The following is a 21,247-nucleotide window of genomic DNA, read 5'->3' as shown; positions in this document are numbered from 1 at the left end:
TGTAATTAAAGGATAAACACCATCAATGTCCACAATATATTACCTCAATCTGTGTTTTCATGATGATAATGGAAAAAATCTCATTGTTGATGTACTAGGTTGGCATCTGATGACTACAAAGACCACAGATGTACATAATTTTCATCCTTCATCAAACCCTGTAGGAGCCCTGTAGGTTCTCAGTAGATGTGGGTGGGTCCTCCTTGATGAGACCATTTATTCAGGATATTACATTTCACTACTGGGTAAAGTTGGTCATATTAACTTTTTGGAGTGATATCTTTCTTCTGGTACTAGTGAACTCAAGGACACTAGGTTACTAGTGGACCGTACCAGTGAAATGCAGGACATAACAAAAGCTAAAGTTTTTTTTCTTTTAATTTGTCAAAAGGCCTGTATTTTAGTTACAGGCCTAATGTGATATACTCTATAACAGCTACTGTGAATCATGGGCATATCAAAATGTTTCAAATTGTAAACACACTGGTTTGAAAGGATCTTAGCTTTTATTATGCACCAGTCATCTGCTAGAAAATGCTGACATGCATTAACCCTTTCACAAACAAATTATTTGAAAACGTTTCCGAGATTTTTTAAACCTCACGTGTCATGAATATGAATTCAGACTTTCTTTTCTAAATATTACTTAATTGAAAAGTAAATGGATTGTCCATGTTTGGAAGTAGCATGAGTGCAAAAGGATAAAACATCATACCTGAGAAAAAGATCCCAAATTCGTTATAACTTAACATATTTGTTCAGGCAAGTATAAAAGTTTGAGCAGAATTATAATTAAAAGAATAAGCACAATGGTAGACAAAATCGTTTTAACAAAAAATAGCGAAATGTTCCTAAAAGCCGACTCGAACTGACTGTCGATAAGTGTGAACACTGTATTAAATTAAAGGTTAAAGTTAAATACAATTCTAAATAATATAATGGTCAGTCAGAAAGATGGGGATCACACTATGGTCAAAATATATTATGCGTCTCTGCCAAAGCATTTTTTTACTCTTCAATTCTAATAGATGGAAATCATAAGGCACCAAAATCCCTGTACTACATGTTTGTGCAGTTTGTATAAAGACAGATATCTAAGCTTGTAAGCAACAGTTAGTTGTAACCAGAGTTGTAATTGTAGTGATGGTTGTTGCCTTGGTTACTACTATAGCCATTATGTCTAGGACTCAGGTGTAGTTCATTTGAAAATTGCTCCTGGACAAAACAGAAGAACGCTAAGTAATGAGAAATTTTAAAATTGGGTCATCAATTCATACTCATTATTATCACCATCATTGCAAAAAAATAATCTTAACAGCAAGTAGAAGCAAATATATCATCTTATTTCTTCGCATTATTATGAGATTTTTATTTTGGAAGTGTTTTATGTAGCCAGGGGATGGAAGAAGAAAATGTCCTTCATTACTTAATGAATGTTTTTAGCAGCAGCATTGCTCAAGGCTAGCTCATACCAAAACATTTTATTTATTTATCGTAGTCGGCTCATTATACGTGCATTGACGAAGACAAGTGCGAAGACATAAAGTGAAGCATTGTTTATCAAATAGATTTTTTTGCACTGAACTACTTTTTTTTTTCCCTTGTAAAATCCTGAATCCTCTCTGCGATCGTTCTCTTTCCATGCTTCCTACAATGTCTCACATTCAGCTAGGTAACGTAATGAACAGGCATTACGAGATGGAAAAGACCCATTTGGTTCGAAAGCAAACAGAATGATACACTTGAACATGCAGGTTTAAGCCTGATGAGCACTGTGGTCTTTTCCATTTGCCGTAGCATAGCATGAGAATTATGAAGCTTTTAGATTCTATTTGATTTGAACCTGAAGATTTTATAGTGGGTTCCAGCATGTGGCTTTAGGGTCTAAAACCCACCAGTGACTGAGTTCTTGGGAAATCAATGTCTCTTAGTGCCCAGGCATTGTCCAGACATGTTATATATTGATTGGTGGAAAGGTTACTGTGTCCACATTGCAGCATGCTGAGCTCCAAGAATACAAAATCTTTTATTCCTGAAAAAGGCATTAGTTCCATTTTATCAACATTCATTTGTCATCTTCAGTGGTCTGAATGGAAAAGCATGTGAGTAGGTAGGATAACAAATTTTATTTGTTGCATCACAAATGTTAGAGGTTGGTCTCCTAAAACCCTCTATTGTTCATGAAAGATTTGATAGTCAGCCTTGGGTTTACCATTCAAGTTTAATTCAATAATGTTGCATATTGGAGAATATCCACTCCATGTGACCAGAGCCGGAATAACCAGAATGGTTGTTAAATAACTAATGTATTAAATATTAACTGAAAGAGGATTACAAAAGCTTGCATTCATGAGTGCTTACACAAGAATACAAAAAGTTAATGAACTCCAAAGAGGAACAACAAAAAAGGTGTGGGCAAATTATAATGGATGTTTTCGAAGATATAGCTGTATAGGATTGGCTGCAAATGTTTATCTTTAAAATATTGTTTATAAATAAGAGACCTTTCAGTGTTTTTACTGAACCATTTACAACAAAAAAGGAAAACAAAGAGGGAAATATAATTGAGCGCACGAAAATAGACACAATCATATTGTGGAAAAAGAAGTAATGGGAAATATGAAAATACTGAAAACAACTGATTATGCAAGTTGCGCAATATGCAAAACACTTGTCGTGTGTAATGTGAACTCTGTTAAAAAGAGACTGATCTTGTTTTTGAAATAACATCTAGCATAGTAATTGGAGGAGAACCCTTAAAAAGTTTGTTACAACCTGCTAGAACCCAATTAGAACCCTATACATATCTATAAGGAACCCTTTTTTTTAAGTGCAGACCATTCCTCCAGTTAAACTCCACTAGGTATCTGGGTTAAAAGCTTCTGCTCAGATTTTGTCTCACAATGGTCAATTTTTCATGTCTGCTAAAATATAAATTGCCCCATAACTACTCCTTTTAAATATTACAAATGTGACTAATTCAGTGCTCCAAGAATTATACAATAATAGATACTTTGATGATGATTAAATGACTGAATATTGTATTCACTGCACAGGCTCATGACACATCATGAGGTCAGGATTGTAAAAGCCAAAAGTCATGCTGATCTTCTTATCCCACCACTAGAGGCCGCAGTCATGCAGAAGTACACCAAAAAAAAAGTAGGTGTGCTTTGTTTGGAGCTCAAACTAGTACACATTTATGCTACTGTCACGGGAGGCTTAAAGACTTGTTTTGTTGAAAGTACATTTTGATTAATAATTATACACATGCTGAAATGCTCTTTTGACATGCACCATCCAGGTGCTTCCTCTTCGCTGTGATAAATTTAGTAATTCAGTTACAATTTTGGCCAGACTGCCCTTTTCCAGTCCACATGTCAGGATGACACAGCATTAGTCAGAAAGTCAGGAGGTACTGCCATATTATAAAATACAACTTTTATTTTGTCATGCTATTTACAACATTTGGTAGACATCCTTATCCAGAGTGACTTACATTTATCGCATATATACTACTGATCAGTTGTGGGGTTATGGGCCCCACAGGTGTTCGCAGGTGTTAGGGGCCCAGGAGTGGCAGTTTGGTGTGGGTAGGATTTGAACTCATGACTCAAGTCCAATGCCTTAACCACAAAGCTATCACCTCCCCAACCATTTGTGTTCTTTAAACCATCATCGGTCGGTAAGCAATAGTATTATGTAGCCTCGCAGTTCTTAGCTAAAGCAAGCATAACCAGATCCTATTCAATGCTAAGATAATATTATAAATACTACTGAATCTATTCTATCTCTGAATAGATTCTACTTCAAATTCTACCATAAAGCACTTGTCCTTCCTCATGAGAGTTCAGGTCCACTCAGGCATCAGGAAAGGAGACCCAGAATAAACTGCACGAACCTGTGAAGGACACAAACAAGAGAGAAGCGGCCTTAAAAGGAAAATCTCCTCTGAATGGATGAGTGGAAATGACAGAGATGAAGTGGTTTAATCAACATCCGGGGGAACATGGGAGCTAGATAGAGAGAGAACCGCAGAGGCCTTGTTTTTCAGTGCATATAGAGATAACTACATTGTTTATTGTATACAATATCCGCTGACTTCCTGAAGAAAAGAGGTCAGTGGTTTACACTGGTCAAGGTAACCAAGGTTTCTGTGTTGCTCCAAAGTCACAGGATGAGTGTGTTTGTACCTACAGGGAAGTATATATTGATGGTCATCATGTTACTTTAAAGGTTTCAAACCATTTAGAGCTTTATCATCTATTTAGTCTTTTTTTTTCTTGTAATGCACCAATGGTTCTCTACAAAAATACATAAAAAATGAACAAGAACATCCTGAGGACAATATGCCCTAGAGCAAAGGTCAATATAATTCAGTCCAGAAGGATATAATTACATCTGCAACATTTACCATCTCTGCCACCCCGATCCATTTTGTCTGATAAGATAAAAGCTATTGCACCCTTGAAACAGCACTAAGTATGAAATGGAGGGAATCGGTGTATGTGAGTGTATTTTTGTGTGTGGGGGCTGCAAAGGTGCTCAGGCTTGATACTCCTATTCACACATAGACAGAGGGTGATTCTGTCTTGCTGGCACATGAGATTTTCATTCAGGCTGTGCATGGAACCATGACGAATCTCATGATGTCTCCAGTGAGAGGCTGCTATTATTCTATACACTCATAGTGTAACTGTGAAAGGTCAGTGTAGCTACATGTAACAACAAGTGTATGGAAATCACTCGAAATGTATATGGTCATTTTAGTTATTTATTTAGACACTGGTCCAATTTCATTTCATTCTATAATCTTTTATTCTGGATTTGATCATTTTCTCTTTATATGTCTGCAATGCAGTTCACAGCCGATAATTGGGGCATTAAATTAGTGCTTTTTTTTCATCAATAGCGACTCACTATCCACTTTTCACATCATCACAAGGCACTGATTAGAAATTACCCTCACATTAAGCAATTAGCAATAACCTGCCAGCAAATCATGAGGCGTTTTATATTTGATATTCATTCATCTTTAGTAGGAGCTTCATCCTGTGCACAGTGAATCTGGAGCCTATCCCAGGTATACTGGACATTGGATGGGAATACTTCCTAGATGGCATCACACTTTATTATTTGCACACCCACTCAATCAAATATTTACTGTAGCCAGTTTACTTACTGGCATGTCTTTTAGGAGGTGACAGGAACATATAAAACCCTGAGAAAATCCAGAAAGACAGGGTGAAAACTTCAATGAAACTTCACACAGCAAGTAAATGAAGTTCAGGATGAACCTTGGAGCTGTAAGCTGAAAAAAAAACACTACTACATATCACTTACATCTGTATATTAAATCGTTTCTGTAGCTGCATGTGTATTGACATATTTTGTTACCCCTCTAGAGCTCCAAACTGAGCTGTGAACAGAAGAGGTCATGCTTCCACTCTCCCTCACTGATTTTACTACTTAGACCTAATGATATTGGGTTATTACTTAAAGTGCCACTTTTTCCACCATACAAAAAGCACATAAATAGTAATTATTTTATCTGTAACCGTGGAATGTTTAAACCACCATTCACACATAAGAATACAATAAACCAAATACTGTATAATATAGTTACAACTTATACTGGACATTATTACTTATTTCAAGCTTTTAGTTTTTTTTTTATTTCATGGGCCAATAAGTTAACTTTAAATAAGTTCAATAATCTTGTAATTATATTTGCTTTATGGTAATCTTTTAATAGGAAATAATAGCTAAACCTGACTACATTCAATATTTTGTGATTTCTGCTGTGCATGCAAATCATGTTTAAGCAAATTGAATGCATTTAATGTCAGCCCATATTGCCCTGTTTTATTTAAATGTGCACAGGCAAATGATTAGATAAGTTAAAGTGCAGTGTCAGCCAGAGCACAGAACATTAGGTGTGGTGTTAAAAAAAAAGAAAAAAGAGGTCAGAGTGGTTGGACCTGCTCAGGAGTGTTAAGTACTTAGTTTGTTTGGCTGTGCAGAATCAGTGAGCTGTGGAATAATGAGAGAAAACTGCAATCTGACTGTCCATTTTATCACAAACCTAATGAGACTTCAGATAGCCACTTGTTTGGGATATTGTGGAGAAGAAATTGAAGAGATTGATATTTTTTGTAAAACTGTTTACTCTGCACACTAAACAAATGTAATACATACATATATTATTTGAATTGATTAAAACACACAGTTGGTTAAGATGTTGGACTTCTGATCAGAAGGTCATGAGTTAAAATTTAGCACCACCAAGCTGCCACTGATGGGCTTTCAAGCAAGGCTCTTAACCCTCAACTGCTCAGTCGTATAAATGAGATAATTGTCACTCTGGATAAGGGTCTGCCAAGTGCCATAAATGTAAATGTACACAAAGTACAGAAATAATACAATGCCTGCACACTATGTCTTGCTTGACATTTATTGAACTGATAACTACAATTATGCAAACTTGTTAAACATTAAGACAATTATGCATTGGGGAAAATAATCAGATTCCCAAACATAAACTTTAAAATGCTGGACAAGCATTAAATAACATATAAGGCCAAGTTTTAATTTTAAAATGTATGTGCCGAATAAACTGAAGTCCAGTGTAGTCCTGTGTGCTGAAAAAGTCAACAAACTCATTATGTAAAAGAAAAGATTATAGGAACTGAAGAGAATAGAGAACAATTGGTAGAAGTTAAACCTAAATATAAACCCACTGAACAAAACATTGTAGGTTATACACATTACGGTTGGCGCTGGAAGTGTTCTTTAAGGGCATTTAGTAAATAACATTCAGTGGCATTTATCAATGTAACTGAGAAAATCTGTTCTGTTAAACAGTTAACCATGAAGACATCAATGGACTGACCATGAATATTGCATCCTTTGTAACAGTATATTATATATAACATAATAAAATTTCATATTATAAAACATGGCAAAAGCGATATGCTTATAGCAGATGAGTACACACACTATATAGTACCTGGATGTATCAGCAGTAAAAGTCCAGGGTATATGAAAAGATTTAGATTCTTTCCGATTTCTTTCTTGTTCTTGCTGAAATTATATAGTGCATAACGTTCAGGAAATAAGCCCAATGCCCTTCAAATAAAAGGTGCTGTACTTTTCAACAGGATGCACCACTGACCTTTCTTTTGTAGTAATTGAAATGTCTCTGCTTTGCACTCCAATACACTTGTAGAAAATGGTAGAGGCCGATTATAATTGCATCTCTTCTTCTCTTGGGCTTTCAAGAAAAGATTGTGGACAACAAGGGTCAACGTGACTGAGTCAGCAAGTTCACAGACAGTTCCAAATGAACTCAGCGCTGCACAAAAGGAGAAGAAGTCCAGTGCTTGTTTAGCACAACTGCCAAGCTGGTGCCCTTTGTTTAACATGCTCCTGGGAACCTTAAACGTGCCCTCAAGTCCTGGCACTGCAGAATGAAAAGATTTCAGTATCAGCAACCTTCACATACTCAGAGGGATCTTTTTACACTTTAATAACCAAGCCGGCAAGCACTTACACATTGTTCTCCACTTTGCCTGAAGGTTTTCTTCGTCTGTTTATGTTCTTTTCTACTATTAGGTTTTATAGCAGTAAGAATATTAATGGTATATTTTGTTTACGCTCAACTTTTTTGTGACGCTTTTAAAAATCTAGTCATTCTAATATATGCAGTCTTTATAAAGCAATGGAAAAATATATTATCTAAGCCTTAAGCAAATTTTTTGCTTCCCAAATAGATATGAATAGACCTAATAGTCCAAAGAATCACCACACAGCACAGCATTTCAGTTGGCCTTGAGATAGTTATAAAGAGCCTGGAGACCTTCATCTAACACCTCTTTAATTGGCTTGAACAGAGGGTTATGTATGATATGAAGTCCTTTATCCAGTGGGTGAGAAGCTAGTTTCCCAGCCTGTTCAGCTGGTGCATTTCAGTAGGAACGTTCTGAATGTCATTATAATCCACATTGAGCAGTTCTAACTTGGTCAGACAGCAGAGCATCTTTGGCAGACAATGAATAGAGTTCTCTTCCATAATGAGGGTCTTTAGATCAGCCAGTGCTTGGATATGCTCTGCAATGTTCTCCAGCCTGTTACAGGCAACATGCAAAAAGACCAGCTTTTTCATGGCATATACACATGCTGGGATATACACAATATTGTTATGGCTCAGGTTGAGCTTCTGCAGGTTTGTGAGCGCAGAGAGACTATCCGGGAGACTTGTGAGTTGGTTGTTTGCCAAGCTCAAGACCTCCAGCTTTAAACAGGAGCCTAGCTCCGCAGGGACATCAGTCAGATGGTTGTGGTATGCAAAGAGCACCTTCAGGTTTTCAAGTTGCCCGATCTCAGGGGGCAGACTGGTGAGCTGGTTACCCCACAAATTAAGTACAACCAGGTTCTCAAGCAGCACCACAGATGAAGGCAAGAAACATAAGCAGTTCAGGGACAAATTAAGCTTCTGCAGTTCTGTTAGCTCCCATAACTCACCAGGAGGTGCAATCATATGTTGTCGAGCCAAGCTCAGCACCTTGTAACCAAATTGCATCACAATGTGCTTGCGGATCCTGTCAGATGATGTCAGGGTTTCCTCACAGGCTGCACTCTTTCTTCCTACACGTTTCATGTCCTCGCTTGTGGGCTCCTTCGATTTTTTTCCTCCCATGCTAGCACAGTGCCTCCACTCAACTCTTACGTTTTTATGGCCTATGGCTTCTTAAGCAGCTAAGCAACACAAAACATCTTCACTGCTTCTAATCTTTTAAAAGATAGCAGAATTCCAGCTCTGATAAGAGGACAGGAGAGCTCAGAGCATAGTCTTTGGTCCAGACTTCCATTGACATCCAAATAGAAGTGTGTGTCTGGCAGACTAGGTCATAAACACACTTCTCTGGGTGTGTAAAAGAGTAACGCCTACTCTAGTGTCTCCAGAACATTTGGAAGGAGTTGCAGTGAAAGCCAATGGAGGGAGCGAGGACCTAGAACAGATCACATCGTCAAACAACATTGCTGGAACGACTCATACCATGTTTCACTGCTTGTGTCTTCAGCTGCCCCTGTCATTTCAACGCTAATAACTAGCCTAGATTTTGGCACAGGCATGGGACAACCATTTCTGAAGTGGACATAGTTATAATGAAAGATCATGCATTACCATTAGACCATAATAGGGTCTTATAGAAATGTAGATTAATGTCTTTAAAACTCATAGGCAGTTTTGTTATATTACATGGCACATCAATTCATAAAATAATATCATTAAACTTTGATGACCATTCAGTGAAGATTTTAGTGCTAGTTCTTTCTATCAATAGCTGTTCTGACCATCATAAACAGCTCATAAACACTTAAAAATGCAGATAAATGTGCAGTAAATCATGCAATGGAGCATGCAATATTTAATATTAAATGTAATGTCAAATAATGAAACACTAAGAATTAATTACACCAGCGAAAGTGATTATTATCACAGAGCCTCAAGTTTATGACTCAAGTAATATGAATTCAAAAGAATTAATACACAAAAGCAATAAATAGGAAATAGGAAAGTTTCTATTTTAAAATGTATAAAAACCTGATTCAGACACTCAGATAGTCTAATAGCTTTCATGCTCGTTGGAGATGAGAACCTGTTTACACTGGTCAGGTCCATTAAGAACTGTACTGTAAATAGCATGGCTTCTCATAAATAGACTCTCAACTGTCATGTGTTGACAATCTTAATGAATTTATTACTTACCAAAGTTTTTATGCTGTTAGCAACTTTTGATCATGTTACAATGATAGGATAAAAAGTTACCTAAATTGCTAAGAGCATAATAACTTTGGTCTGTTATAGCTTCAGTCTATAGAAGTACATCCAGTATATGTAAAATATTATGCAAATAGAATAGGAATATAATGTGTTCCTTCTTACAGATTGTGTGCTCTAACTGACATACATAATAGAGATTTCAGGTTTTAAACTCCAGTTGCAGCAAATGGAAAGGGGTTGCATTAGTGTCTGTAACTAAAGCTTAAAATGTATGTCATATTTCAAAAGGAAAGTTATGTGTTCAGAGATGGGTTACACACACATGCAATTTTTTGTGCCCATTCATTACTACACAATTGTCTAATTTGTCTGAGATGGGTTTTTAAAAGCAGCTAGACCAGTGGTCTCAAACTGCTGGCCCGCGGGCCATATATAACCCTCCACTCCCCTTCCCTCCGGCCCGCAACTGATGTAAAAAATATTTTTTAATAATTTTTTTTTTTCTATTTGCTTCATACTAAAATTACTCCTTCATATTTAATTGAAACAAAAACACACAAAATAAAAACACAACTGGAACGCGTAAAAGAAACCCGCGCATGCGGCAGATTTGATAAGAGGGGAACTGGTTTTGGGGCTTTTTTCTTGTTGTTGTTTGGCTGTGAAAGAAAATGAAAAATTTGTCTTTCAAAAAAACAAGAAGGAAAGTGGAAGACGAACACAGACAGTTTCAAGAAAGATAGACATTGCAGTATTTTTTCGTTGAGTTTAATGGAAATGCTACCTGTCTGATATACAAAGAAAAAGTCGCCATTTTAAAGAAATGTAATCTCAAGGGTCATTACTAAACACGGAGAACAGTATGAGAAGTACCAGGAAGACAGCCACTAAGTGGCAGAGAAAGGTAATGTCCCAGCAAGGTTTTTTCCATAAAGCCAAAAAGGATGCTGATGCTGCAGTTACAAAAAATAATAAATAATTTATATATATATATATATATATATATATATATATATATATATATATATATATATATATATACAGGAGTGCAGAATTATTAGGCAAATGAGTATTTTGACCACATCATCCTCGTTATGCATGTTGTCTTACTCCAAGCTGTATAGGCTGGAAAGCCTACTACCAATTAAGCATATTAGGTGATGTGCATCTCTGTAATGAGAAGGTGTGGTCTAACTGACATACATAATAGAGATTTCAGGTTTTAAACTCCAGTTGCAGCAAATGGAAAGGGGTTGCATTAGTGTCTGTAACTAAAGCTTAAAATGTATGTCATATTTCAAAAGGAAAGTTATGTGTTCAGAGATGGGTTACACACACATGCAATTTTTTGTGCCCATTCATTACTACACAATTGTCTAATTTGTCTGAGATGGGTTTTTAAAAGCAGCTAGACCAGTGGTCTCAAACTGCTGGCCCGCGGGCCATATATAACCCTCCACTCCCCTTCCCTCCGGCCCGCAACTGATGTAAAAAATATTTTGTACACATTTTTTTTAATAATTTTTTTTTTCTATTTGCTTCATACCAAAATTACTCCTTCATATTTAATTGAAACAAAAACACACAAAATAAAAACACAACTGGAACGCGTAAAAGAAACCCGCGCATGTGGCAGATTTGATAAGAGGGGAACTGGTTTTGGGGCTTTTTTCTTGTTGTTGTTTGGCTGTGAAAGAAAATGAAAAATTTTTCTTTCAAAAAAACAAGAAGGAAAGTGGAAAACGAACACAGACAGTTTCAAGAAAGATAGACATTGCAGTATTTTTTCGTTGAGTTTAATGGAAATGCTACCTGTCTGATATACAAAGAAAAAGTCGCCATTTTAAAGAAATGTAATCTCAAGGGTCATTACTAAACACGGAGAACAGTATGAGAAGTACCAGGAAGACAGCCACTAAGTGGCAGAGAAAGGTAATGTCCCAGCAAGGTTTTTTCCATAAAGCCAAAAAGGATGCTGATGCTGCAGTTACAAAAAATAATAAATAATTTATATATATATATATATATATATATATATATATATATATATATATATATATATATATACAGGAGTGCAGAATTATTAGGCAAATGAGTATTTTGACCACATCATCCTCGTTATGCATGTTGTCTTACTCCAAGCTGTATAGGCTGGAAAGCCTACTACCAATTAAGCATATTAGGTGATGTGCATCTCTGTAATGAGAAGGGGTGTGGTCTAATGACATCAACACCCTATATCAGGTGTGCATAATTATTAGGCAACTTCCTTTCCTTTGGCAAAATGGGTCAAAAGAAGGACTTGACAGGCTCAGAAAAGTCAAAAATAGTGAGATATATTGCAGAGGGATGCAGCAGTCTTAAAATAGCCAAGCTTCTGAAGCGTGATCATCGAACAATCAAGAGTTTCATTCAAAATAGTCGACAGGGTCGCAAGAAGCGTGTGGAAAACCAAGGCGCAAAATAACTGCCCGTGAACTGAGAAAAGTCAAGCGTGCAGCTGCCAAGATGCCACTTGCCACCAGTTTGGCCATATTTCAGAGCTGCAACATCACTGAGTGCCCAAAAGCACAAGGTGTGCAATACTCAGAGACATGGCCAAGGTAAGAAAGGCAGAAAGTCGACCACCACTGAACAAGACACACAAGCTGAAACGTCAAGACTGGGCCAAGAAATATCTCAAGACTGATTTTTCTAAGGTTTTATGGACTGATGAAATGAGAGTGAGTCTTGATGGGCCAGATGGATGGGCCCGTGGCTGGATTGGTAAAGGGCAGAGAGCTCCAGTCCGACTCAGACGCCAGCAAGGTGGAGGTGGAGTACTGGTTTGGGCTGGTATCATCAAAGATGAGCTTGTGGGGCCTTTTCGGGTTGAGGATGGAGTCAAGCTGAACTCCCAGTCCTACTGCCAGTTTCTGGAAGACACCTTCTTCAAGCAGTGGTACAGGAAGAAGTCTGCATCCTTCAAGAAAAACATGATTTTCATGCAGGACAATGCTCCATCACACACGCCCAAGTACTCCACAGCGTGGCTGGCAAGAAAGGGTATAAAAGAAGAAAATCTAATGATATGGCCTCCTTGTTCACCTGATCTGAACCCCATTGAGAACCTGTGGTCCATCATCAAATGTGCGATTTACAAGGAGGAAAACAGTACACCTCTCTGAACAGTGTCTGGGAGGCTGTGGTTGCTGCTGCACGCAATGTTGATGGTGAACAGATCAAAACACTGACAGAATCCATGGATGGCAGGCTTTTGAGTGTCCTTGCAAAGAAAGGTGGCTATATTGGTCACTGATTTGTTTTTGTTTGGTTTTGAATGTCAGAAATGTATATTTGTGAATGTTGAGATGTTATATTGGTTTCACTGGTAAAAATAAATAATTGAAATGGGTATGAATTTGTTTTTTGTTAAGTTGCCTAATAATTATGCACAGTAATAGTCACCTGCACACACAGATATCCCCCTAAAATAGCTAAAACTAAAAACTACTTCCAAAAATATTCAGCTTTGATATTAAGGAGTTTTTTGTGTTCATTGAGAACATGGTTGTTGTTCAAATTAAATCCTCAAATAAAATTAATCCTCAAAAATACAACTTGCCTAATAATTCTGCACTCCCTGTATATATATATATATATATATATATATATGTGTGTGTGTGTGTGTGTGTGTGTGTGTGTGTGTGTGTATATATACTGCTGTTTAAATTTTTTAAGTGGGAAAAAAGTTTTTGAGACCCCTGATCTAGACCAAAACCTTCAAAGATGAGTGCTTGCCTTAAAGACTCCCCATAAACAGGGATGAGAACCAAAAAAGGAAATAGCGTTATTTTTTTCCGCTGTGAGGTATGATACAACATAAATGCAACATTAAAGCAAGAGACAATTCAAAATGTAAAAAATAAAGTGTTATGATAAACATCTAACAGGAATCTGGTACCATCTAGTACTCAATATATATTACTGCATTAATAATCCTAACTGTACTTTACACATTGATCACTTAGTTTACTATAACAGTATAGCTTTAAGTGTGTTTATGTCTTATTCTAATTTATGGATTTAAGTATTTAATATTGACCTCAAATGGCTTGCTACAGATCTTTAAGTCGATTTAAAATATTAAAATATAGAGTTTAGCATAACATGCTGGGGTTACATCAAACTGTCGGATGGAATTGCAGAACTTAATATGGCTCCTCACTCGAAATGGAGAAAACTGCACTGTTATTTACAAACACTGAGTTTTTGCAAACTCTACCAATTCTTGCATAACTCTCTGAATAGTGTGTATTTATGTCTGAGGTCTAAATGCAATGTGCACAACTCTTCTATTAACTCCTCTCTTACCATTACCTGTCTTACTACAAGAATGAGAATATAAATAAGTAAGAATAAAAATTATTGTAAAAAATTTATTTGATTTTTATTTAACAGGGACAAGACAATAGACATTGTTACACCCTGACAACCGATGCCATTTGCAGCCCTTGTCCCTGGTTAGGCTGTTACATAAGGTCAAAACAACAAACGAATCATCAAAAAAAGAAAAAACAAATCATCACAATAAGCAAAAAGAGTATGTAAGAAAGCGAATGGTTCAGGCAGGTGGTGAAGGAAAAAGTGGGCAGCGACCAGTTTGACCAGCCAGCCAGCCCCAGGAACCAATCTCACCTTCTTTTTGATCTTGGGTCTTGGGCATGCTTATCAGTTTGGGGATGCACCTGCCCATGAACCAAATGGAAACCCAGATACTGTACTTCCACCTGCCCAATTGCACACTTCTTCGGGTTGAGGCAGTCCTGCCCACCTCAAGGTTCTCAGGACCACTCTGAAGTGTTGCAAATGCTGCTGCCAGTCATTACTCCATATGATTATGTCATCCAATTAGGAAGCCGCATACCCGTTGGGGTTAGAGAATGCAGTCCACGAGGCGTTCAAAGGTTGCTGGGGCTCCAAACAAGCCAAAGGGAAGTGTGACAAAATGGTGTAAATTAAACAGAGTGGAAAAGACCGTTTTTTTACAAGACATTGGAATCAAGGGGATTTGCCAATGTCCTTTGATTAAATCCAGTGTTGAATAAAAACGTGCCACACCTAGCCGATTGAGCAGCTTATCGATGTGAGGCATTGGATACGCATCAAATTTAGACACAGCGTTGACTTTTCAATAGTCCACACAGAACCGTACCAACCAATCACTTTTGGTCACCAAGACCACCAGGCTGCTCCAATCACTGTGAGACTCCTTGATTACCCCATGCCAAGCATAGTCTTGAGATCATCCCAAACCACTTTTTTCTTGTGTTCTGGAAGTTGGTATGGGCGAATGCTCACCACTATACCTGAAGGTAACTCAATGTGGAGGTTTGTTTATCCAGGCAGGTTTGAAAACTCATCTGCAAACTCTTTTTGCAACTTTTTCACCTGTGCTCTCTGCGACGGTAAAAGGTGGTTTTACTGGGGACCGTGGTGAATTCTGACGCAGATTTTTGCTTTACCTCTGGTCCCAGCTCCTCCCTCTTGGGAATCACCATGGCTAGCGACACAGACACTGCCTTAATCCATGGTTTCAGGAAGTTGAGGGGGTACACCTCAAATGCATTGCCTCTATCTGTGTCCCTAACCTTATAGTTGACATCTCCAACTCGCTGCATAACCTTAAAAGGTCCTTGCCACTTCGCCAGTAGTTTAGAGCTCGACATGGGTAGTAATACGAGAACTTTATCTCCCAGTGGAAATTCCCACAGCTGTATGCCCCAATTATACAGTTGGGATAGCTGTTCGAAGAGGCTTGTGGGACCTCTCAAACTGTAAATAATAGGGGTTTGAGCCACTTATCCCAGTTCTGTGCATCTACGAATCATCCAAATCATATTTTTGAGGGTTTGATTTAATCACTCAACTAAGCTATTGGTCTGAGGATGATAGACACTAGTACAGATCGATTTAATCCCCAATAATCTGTAAAGTTTGGTTTTGTGACATATAAGCCGTGCCTTAAGCTGGTTTTAACCCGGGAAAGACCACGGAAGAGTGCCTCCTCAAGACTACATGCGGAGATGTTATAGGTATCATGTTGTGAAGTCCAATCTATTTCTCTCAAAGGGGATCTTAATTAAGGGTACTGGGTGCAAAGGCGCTTTTGGGATGGCTGGCTAGTTTACCAGTTGACATTCGTGACATGCCACACATGATGCCAGCCGACTTCCCAGAGCGTAAGGGATCGGAAACGCTGTCTGTGCTGCTCCAGGAACATCTTGGCATTATCCTGCAGCCCCATCTTGTTGAGCGGGATGGGAGCCACAGGCGCCGGCAGTGGTGGTGGTAGCTTCTCATTGCACGAGACGGACTCCGTGCCGGCAAACTCTCTCCAGAAATCCCAGGAGCAGTGTGACAGGGAGAAAGGCATACAGGTGCGGTACCAAGGCGTTGTGATGACTTTCGAGTCCGAAGCAGGTCCACCTGAGCTTTGTAACATCTCCCCCAAATATGCTCCACCACCTCAGTGTGAAGTCGCCACTCCCCGGGCCTTGGCCCTTGTCTTGAGAGGACGTCTGCTCCCTCATTTAAGTGGCCTGGGATATACCCTGCCCTCAAGTGGACCAGCTTCCCCTGGGCCCACAGGAGGATCTGACGTGCCAGCTTGTATAGGAGGCAAGATTGCAGACCCCCTGGTGGTTGATGTAGGAACCACCGATGTGTTGTCTGTATGGACCAAGACATGGTAGCCCTTGAGGTCTGGAAGAAAATGCTTTAATGTTTGAAGCCTGGCCAGCATCTCCAGGCAATTGATATGTCATGTGTGATGGAGCCTTCCCCAGAGACCTTGTGTGGAGCAGCTATTTATGACCGCTCTTCAGCCTATGAGGGACGCATCTGTCGTAAGTGTAAAGCGACGACCAGGAACTACCAGCATTGGGCCTGAGACAGAAACCTGGGATCTCTCCACACATTTAGGGCACTTAGCTTCTGGACGGGGGAACTTTCTGCTCATCAGCCGGCCAATCTAAATCTATGGCACGGGTCACAACCTCCATTAGCTCCTCACATGTCTATGGGCTCATCAGCATCCACCCCTTCCCCAACCCCCCCTCCTCGGAGGAAGAGAGGTGGAGCGTAGCGCTTTCCACACAGGGGTAAGAAACACCAAAAGCGTGCTTCCATGCCCTGGGAGAAAACACTGGATCTAGCAGGATAAAGGGTAAAATATGTTTAAAATCTCCTGCCAGGTCGCAATTCAAGCCTTTTGACCTCAATTGCCTTTTGACTTCGAGCAGTGCTCTCCGGGAGCAGAGCGTTCGCACACATGCACAATGTACGCGGCGCAATGTGCGCAGTATATGCGCAGAATGTGCGCAAAATATTGTGCACAGTCAGAATGATCACTGCTTTTATTTCTTTCATATTTTTTGGGACATTTCCCACTTACCAAAAACCTGTAAGGGGACAAACACTCACAGAGCTTGCTGAACAAACAGAAGCTAATGCCCCGCCGGTGACGCCACGATTTCCATTGGACGGTTTACACACGTGATTCAGAGCGTGGACAACATGAAAGCTTTGTTGATGCAGCTCGAGTTCCTGAAAGGGAATCAATATATCTGTTAGTTGTTTTGTAAATTTGATTTTTTTCAATGCCAGATTCTTCTTTTTCATTAAATGATAAATATCATTATTTATCCAAAGCAAAAAAAACATTGAAACTACTGGATTGTATTTGCAAGTGTGTCGATTATAAAATCACAACACTCATTTAGATTATTAATTTTAAATGTACTGTCCTAGTTTATGTTATTCAACTAATTTTCAAACTTAAACATTTTCTGATCAGGAATTCCAATTAATGTAATATCAGGTTGCAGAGAAGACAAATGTAAAAAAGTTATTATTATCAGTCTTCTTCTTCCTCTTCTTCCTCTTCTTCCTCTTCTTCTTCTTATTGTTGTTGTTGTTGTTGTTGTTGTTAAAGCTGGCTTGTCAGCATATAATGTTTCTGTGCATTAATGTATGAGCTTTAATTCTGTTAATTTATTTGATTCATAGGATTTTAAAACTGATTTTGGCATGCACATAAAGTCATGGGCACACTTTCAGCCTATTTACATGTTTAGCCAAAACAGGCCAACACAGACATCTGTGGTATCTCATATAATCATCCAGAAAATAGACTGCATGTGAGATATTCAGTCTGTGAAACATACGTACAACTGTGGTGTACAACCAGGTGCCTGGAATGTCAGGAGCCAATTCAAGTAAAGCAATATAGTCTCTTCAGTATTTAGATGTTCACCCTCAGGGCATTTTATCATGTCTTTAACATATTCATATCAGCATATTTGCTCAACATATTCCAATTAGTCCCTGAATTTCGGACAATCTGTATAGGCTCTACAGGAATATACAGAAAAAGTTAGCATTTTTTGTACATATACTAATGCTGTAAATGCACCATCTATCTTTTTGCTGATATGTTTCATTATATGCAAAAAAAAAACCTAATAAATAATACATGCATATACAGTATTTTATTGAGTATATTAGATAATGGCATTGTTATGTGCAGGTTAATCCAGGTTTTAGTCATAATTACATCTCTTTTTTTTATACCTCATAAGAAATTTCAATTTCTGCCCCTGCTTGTTTGTTGTGTCGGCATTGTAAGAGGAACCCGCACATAGCTCCTGGTGTGATGTTGCTGGTAATGTGAGTCACTTGACAATTTGACCTGTAAAACCGCAACCTCTATTGAGCCTTAAACATGACCCCTTCTGGGGTAAAAAATAACCCTTAAGTATTTGACTTGCTAATTCACCTACTTTGTGCATGAGCGAGGCTGGGTTGTGCAAGGGCATTAATGCATCTGAAGCAACAGAGGATGCTGACCTGCTGCAAGCCAAGCAACTAGCAGTGCACCAAACTTTAAATGGTATATATATATATATATATATATATATATATATATATATATATATATATATATATATATATATATATATATATATATATATATATATATATATATATATATATATATATATATATATATATATATATATATATATATATATATATATATATATATATATAAAACACAAAAATAAACCAAAATTTGCCAATATCTTATAGCTGTTCTGAAAAGCACTACATCAGTACAATATGCTCTATTTCACTTGTATTTGGTTGAGTACATGCCACTTAATATTAAATACACACCATGCTCCTAAATTATCATGTGGCTTAAATTTTTACATGTGAAAATTCAAATTAGAAAAAACACATATTTGCTTTGTCAACATGGTGCATGACGGCAAATATTCATACAGGACAATGACCATAGAATGTCCAAAGCTGTACAAATATATAAGATCAGGCATACCCACTTATACCGCAGTAAAAATTGGGTTGCAGAGAATACTACTTCCATAATAATACATCTTAGAATGTTCAGGGACTAACCCAGCCATTAGGGAGGCACAAGCCAGTGCATTCTTAGTGCCGGTCCCAAGCCTGGGTAAATGGGGAGGGTTGCGTTAGGAAGGGCATCCAGCGTAAAACATGTGCCAAATCAAATATGCGGATCACAAATGAGAATTTCATACCGGATCGGTCGAGGCCCGGGTTAACAACGACCGCCACAGGTATCGTTAGCCGACAGGGTACCGTGGAAATTGGGCTACTGTTGGTCAAGGAGGAGAAGGAGAGGAGGAAGACGCCTACAGAGACGGCAGGAAAGGAGCAGTGTAGGAGAGTGGAGGTTAGGGTTGGTACTTTAAATGTTGGTACTATGACGGGTAAAGGGAGAGAGTAGCTGATATGATGGAGAGGAGAAAGGTAGATATGCTGTGTGTTCAGGAGACCAAGTGGAAAGGGAGTAAGGCCAGGAACATTGGAGGTGGATTTAAACTGTTTTATCATGGTGTGGATGGAAAGAGAAATGGTGTAGGGGTGATTCTGAAGGAAGAGTACAGTAAGAGTGTAGTGGAGGTGAAGAGAGTTTCTGATAGGGTGATGATCGTGAAGGTGGAAGTTGAAGGATGATGATAAATGTCATCAGTGCCTATGCTCCACAAGTTGGCTGTGAGATGGAGGAGAAGGAAAGATTCTGGAGTGAATTAGATGAAGTGGTAGATGGTGTACCTAGGAAAGAACGGTTGGTGATTGGGGCGGACTTTAATGGGCATGTAGGTGAAGGGAACAGAGGTGATGAGGAGGTGATGGGTAGGTATGGTTTTAAGGAGAGGAATGTGGAAGGGCAGATGGTGGTAGATTTTGCTAAAAGGATGGAAATGGCAGTGGTGAACACTTATTTTAAGAAGAAGGAGGATCATAGGGTGACGATAAGAGTGGAGGAAGGTGCACACAGGTGGACTATGTGCTATGCAGGAGATGCAACCTGAAGGAGATTGGCGACTGTAAGGTGTTGGCAGGGGACAGTGTAGCTAGACAGCATAGGATGGTGGTCTGTAGGATGGTTTTGGAGGCGAAGAAGAAGAGGAGGAGAGTGAGGACTGAAAGAAGAATAAGATGGTGGAAACTGAAGGAGGAAGAGTGTAGTGTGAGGTTCAGGGAAGAGGTCAGAGAGGCTCAGTGGTGTTAAGGAGGTGTTGGATGATTGGGCAACTACTGCAGGAGTGATGAGGAGGCAGCTAGAAAAGTACTTGGTGTGACATCTGGAAATAGAAAGGAAGACAAGGAGACGTGGTGGTGGAATGAGGAAGTGCAGGAGAGCATAAGGAGAAAGAGGTTGGCAAAACAGAAGTGGGATAGACAGAGTGATGAGAAAAGTAGGCAGGAGTACAAGGAGATGCGGCAGCAGGTTAAGAGGATGTGGCGAAAGCCAAGGAAAAGGCATATGAGGAGCTGTATGAGAGGTTGGACACTAAGGAAGGAGAAAAGGATTTGTACCGATTGGCCAGGCAGAGGGACCGAGCTGGAAAGGATGTACTGCAAGTTAGAGCAGTAAAGGATGGAGAGGAAATGTGTTGACTAGTGAGGAGAGTGTGTTGAGAAGGTGGAGGGAGTATTTTGAGCAGCTGATGAATGAGGAAAATCAGAGAGAGAGAAGGTTGGATGATGTGGAGTTGGTGAAGCAGGATGTAGATAGGATTAGTAAGGAGGAAGTGAGAGCAGCGATTAAGAGGATGAAGAGTGGAAAGTCGGTTGGACCAGATGACATACCGGTAGAAGCGTGGAGATGTTTAGGAGAGATGGCAGTGGGTTTTGACCAGATTGTTTAACAGGATTTTGGAAGGTGAGAAGATGCCTGAGGAATGGAGAAGAGTGTGCTGGTACCGATCTTTAAGCATAAAGGAGATGTGCAGACCTGCAGTAACTACAGGGGTATTAAGTTGATCAGTCACACCATGAAGTTATGGGAAAGAGTAGTGGAAGCCAGGCTGAGAGAAGAGGTGACCATCTGTGAGCAACAGTATGGTTTCATGCCGAGGAAGAGCA

At 38.9% G+C, this 21,247-nt stretch overlaps 1 protein-coding gene across 1 annotated transcript; it reads right to left on the bottom strand.

Moving 5' to 3' along the window:
- Positions 1-7,820: 7,820 nt before the first annotated feature.
- Positions 7,821-8,698, bottom strand: lrrc30a (leucine rich repeat containing 30a). Its single transcript, XM_046846133.1, is given in 2 exon segments — positions 7,821-7,954; positions 7,957-8,698. Coding segments are annotated over 2 exon segments (876 nt in total).
- Positions 8,699-21,247: the final 12,549 nt, after the last annotated feature.

This window comes from Silurus meridionalis, chromosome 4, assembly GCF_014805685.1.
Source record: "Silurus meridionalis isolate SWU-2019-XX chromosome 4, ASM1480568v1, whole genome shotgun sequence".
Lineage (NCBI taxonomy): Eukaryota > Metazoa > Chordata > Actinopteri > Siluriformes > Siluridae > Silurus > Silurus meridionalis.
This window is presented reverse-complemented; position numbering and strand designations above follow the sequence as displayed.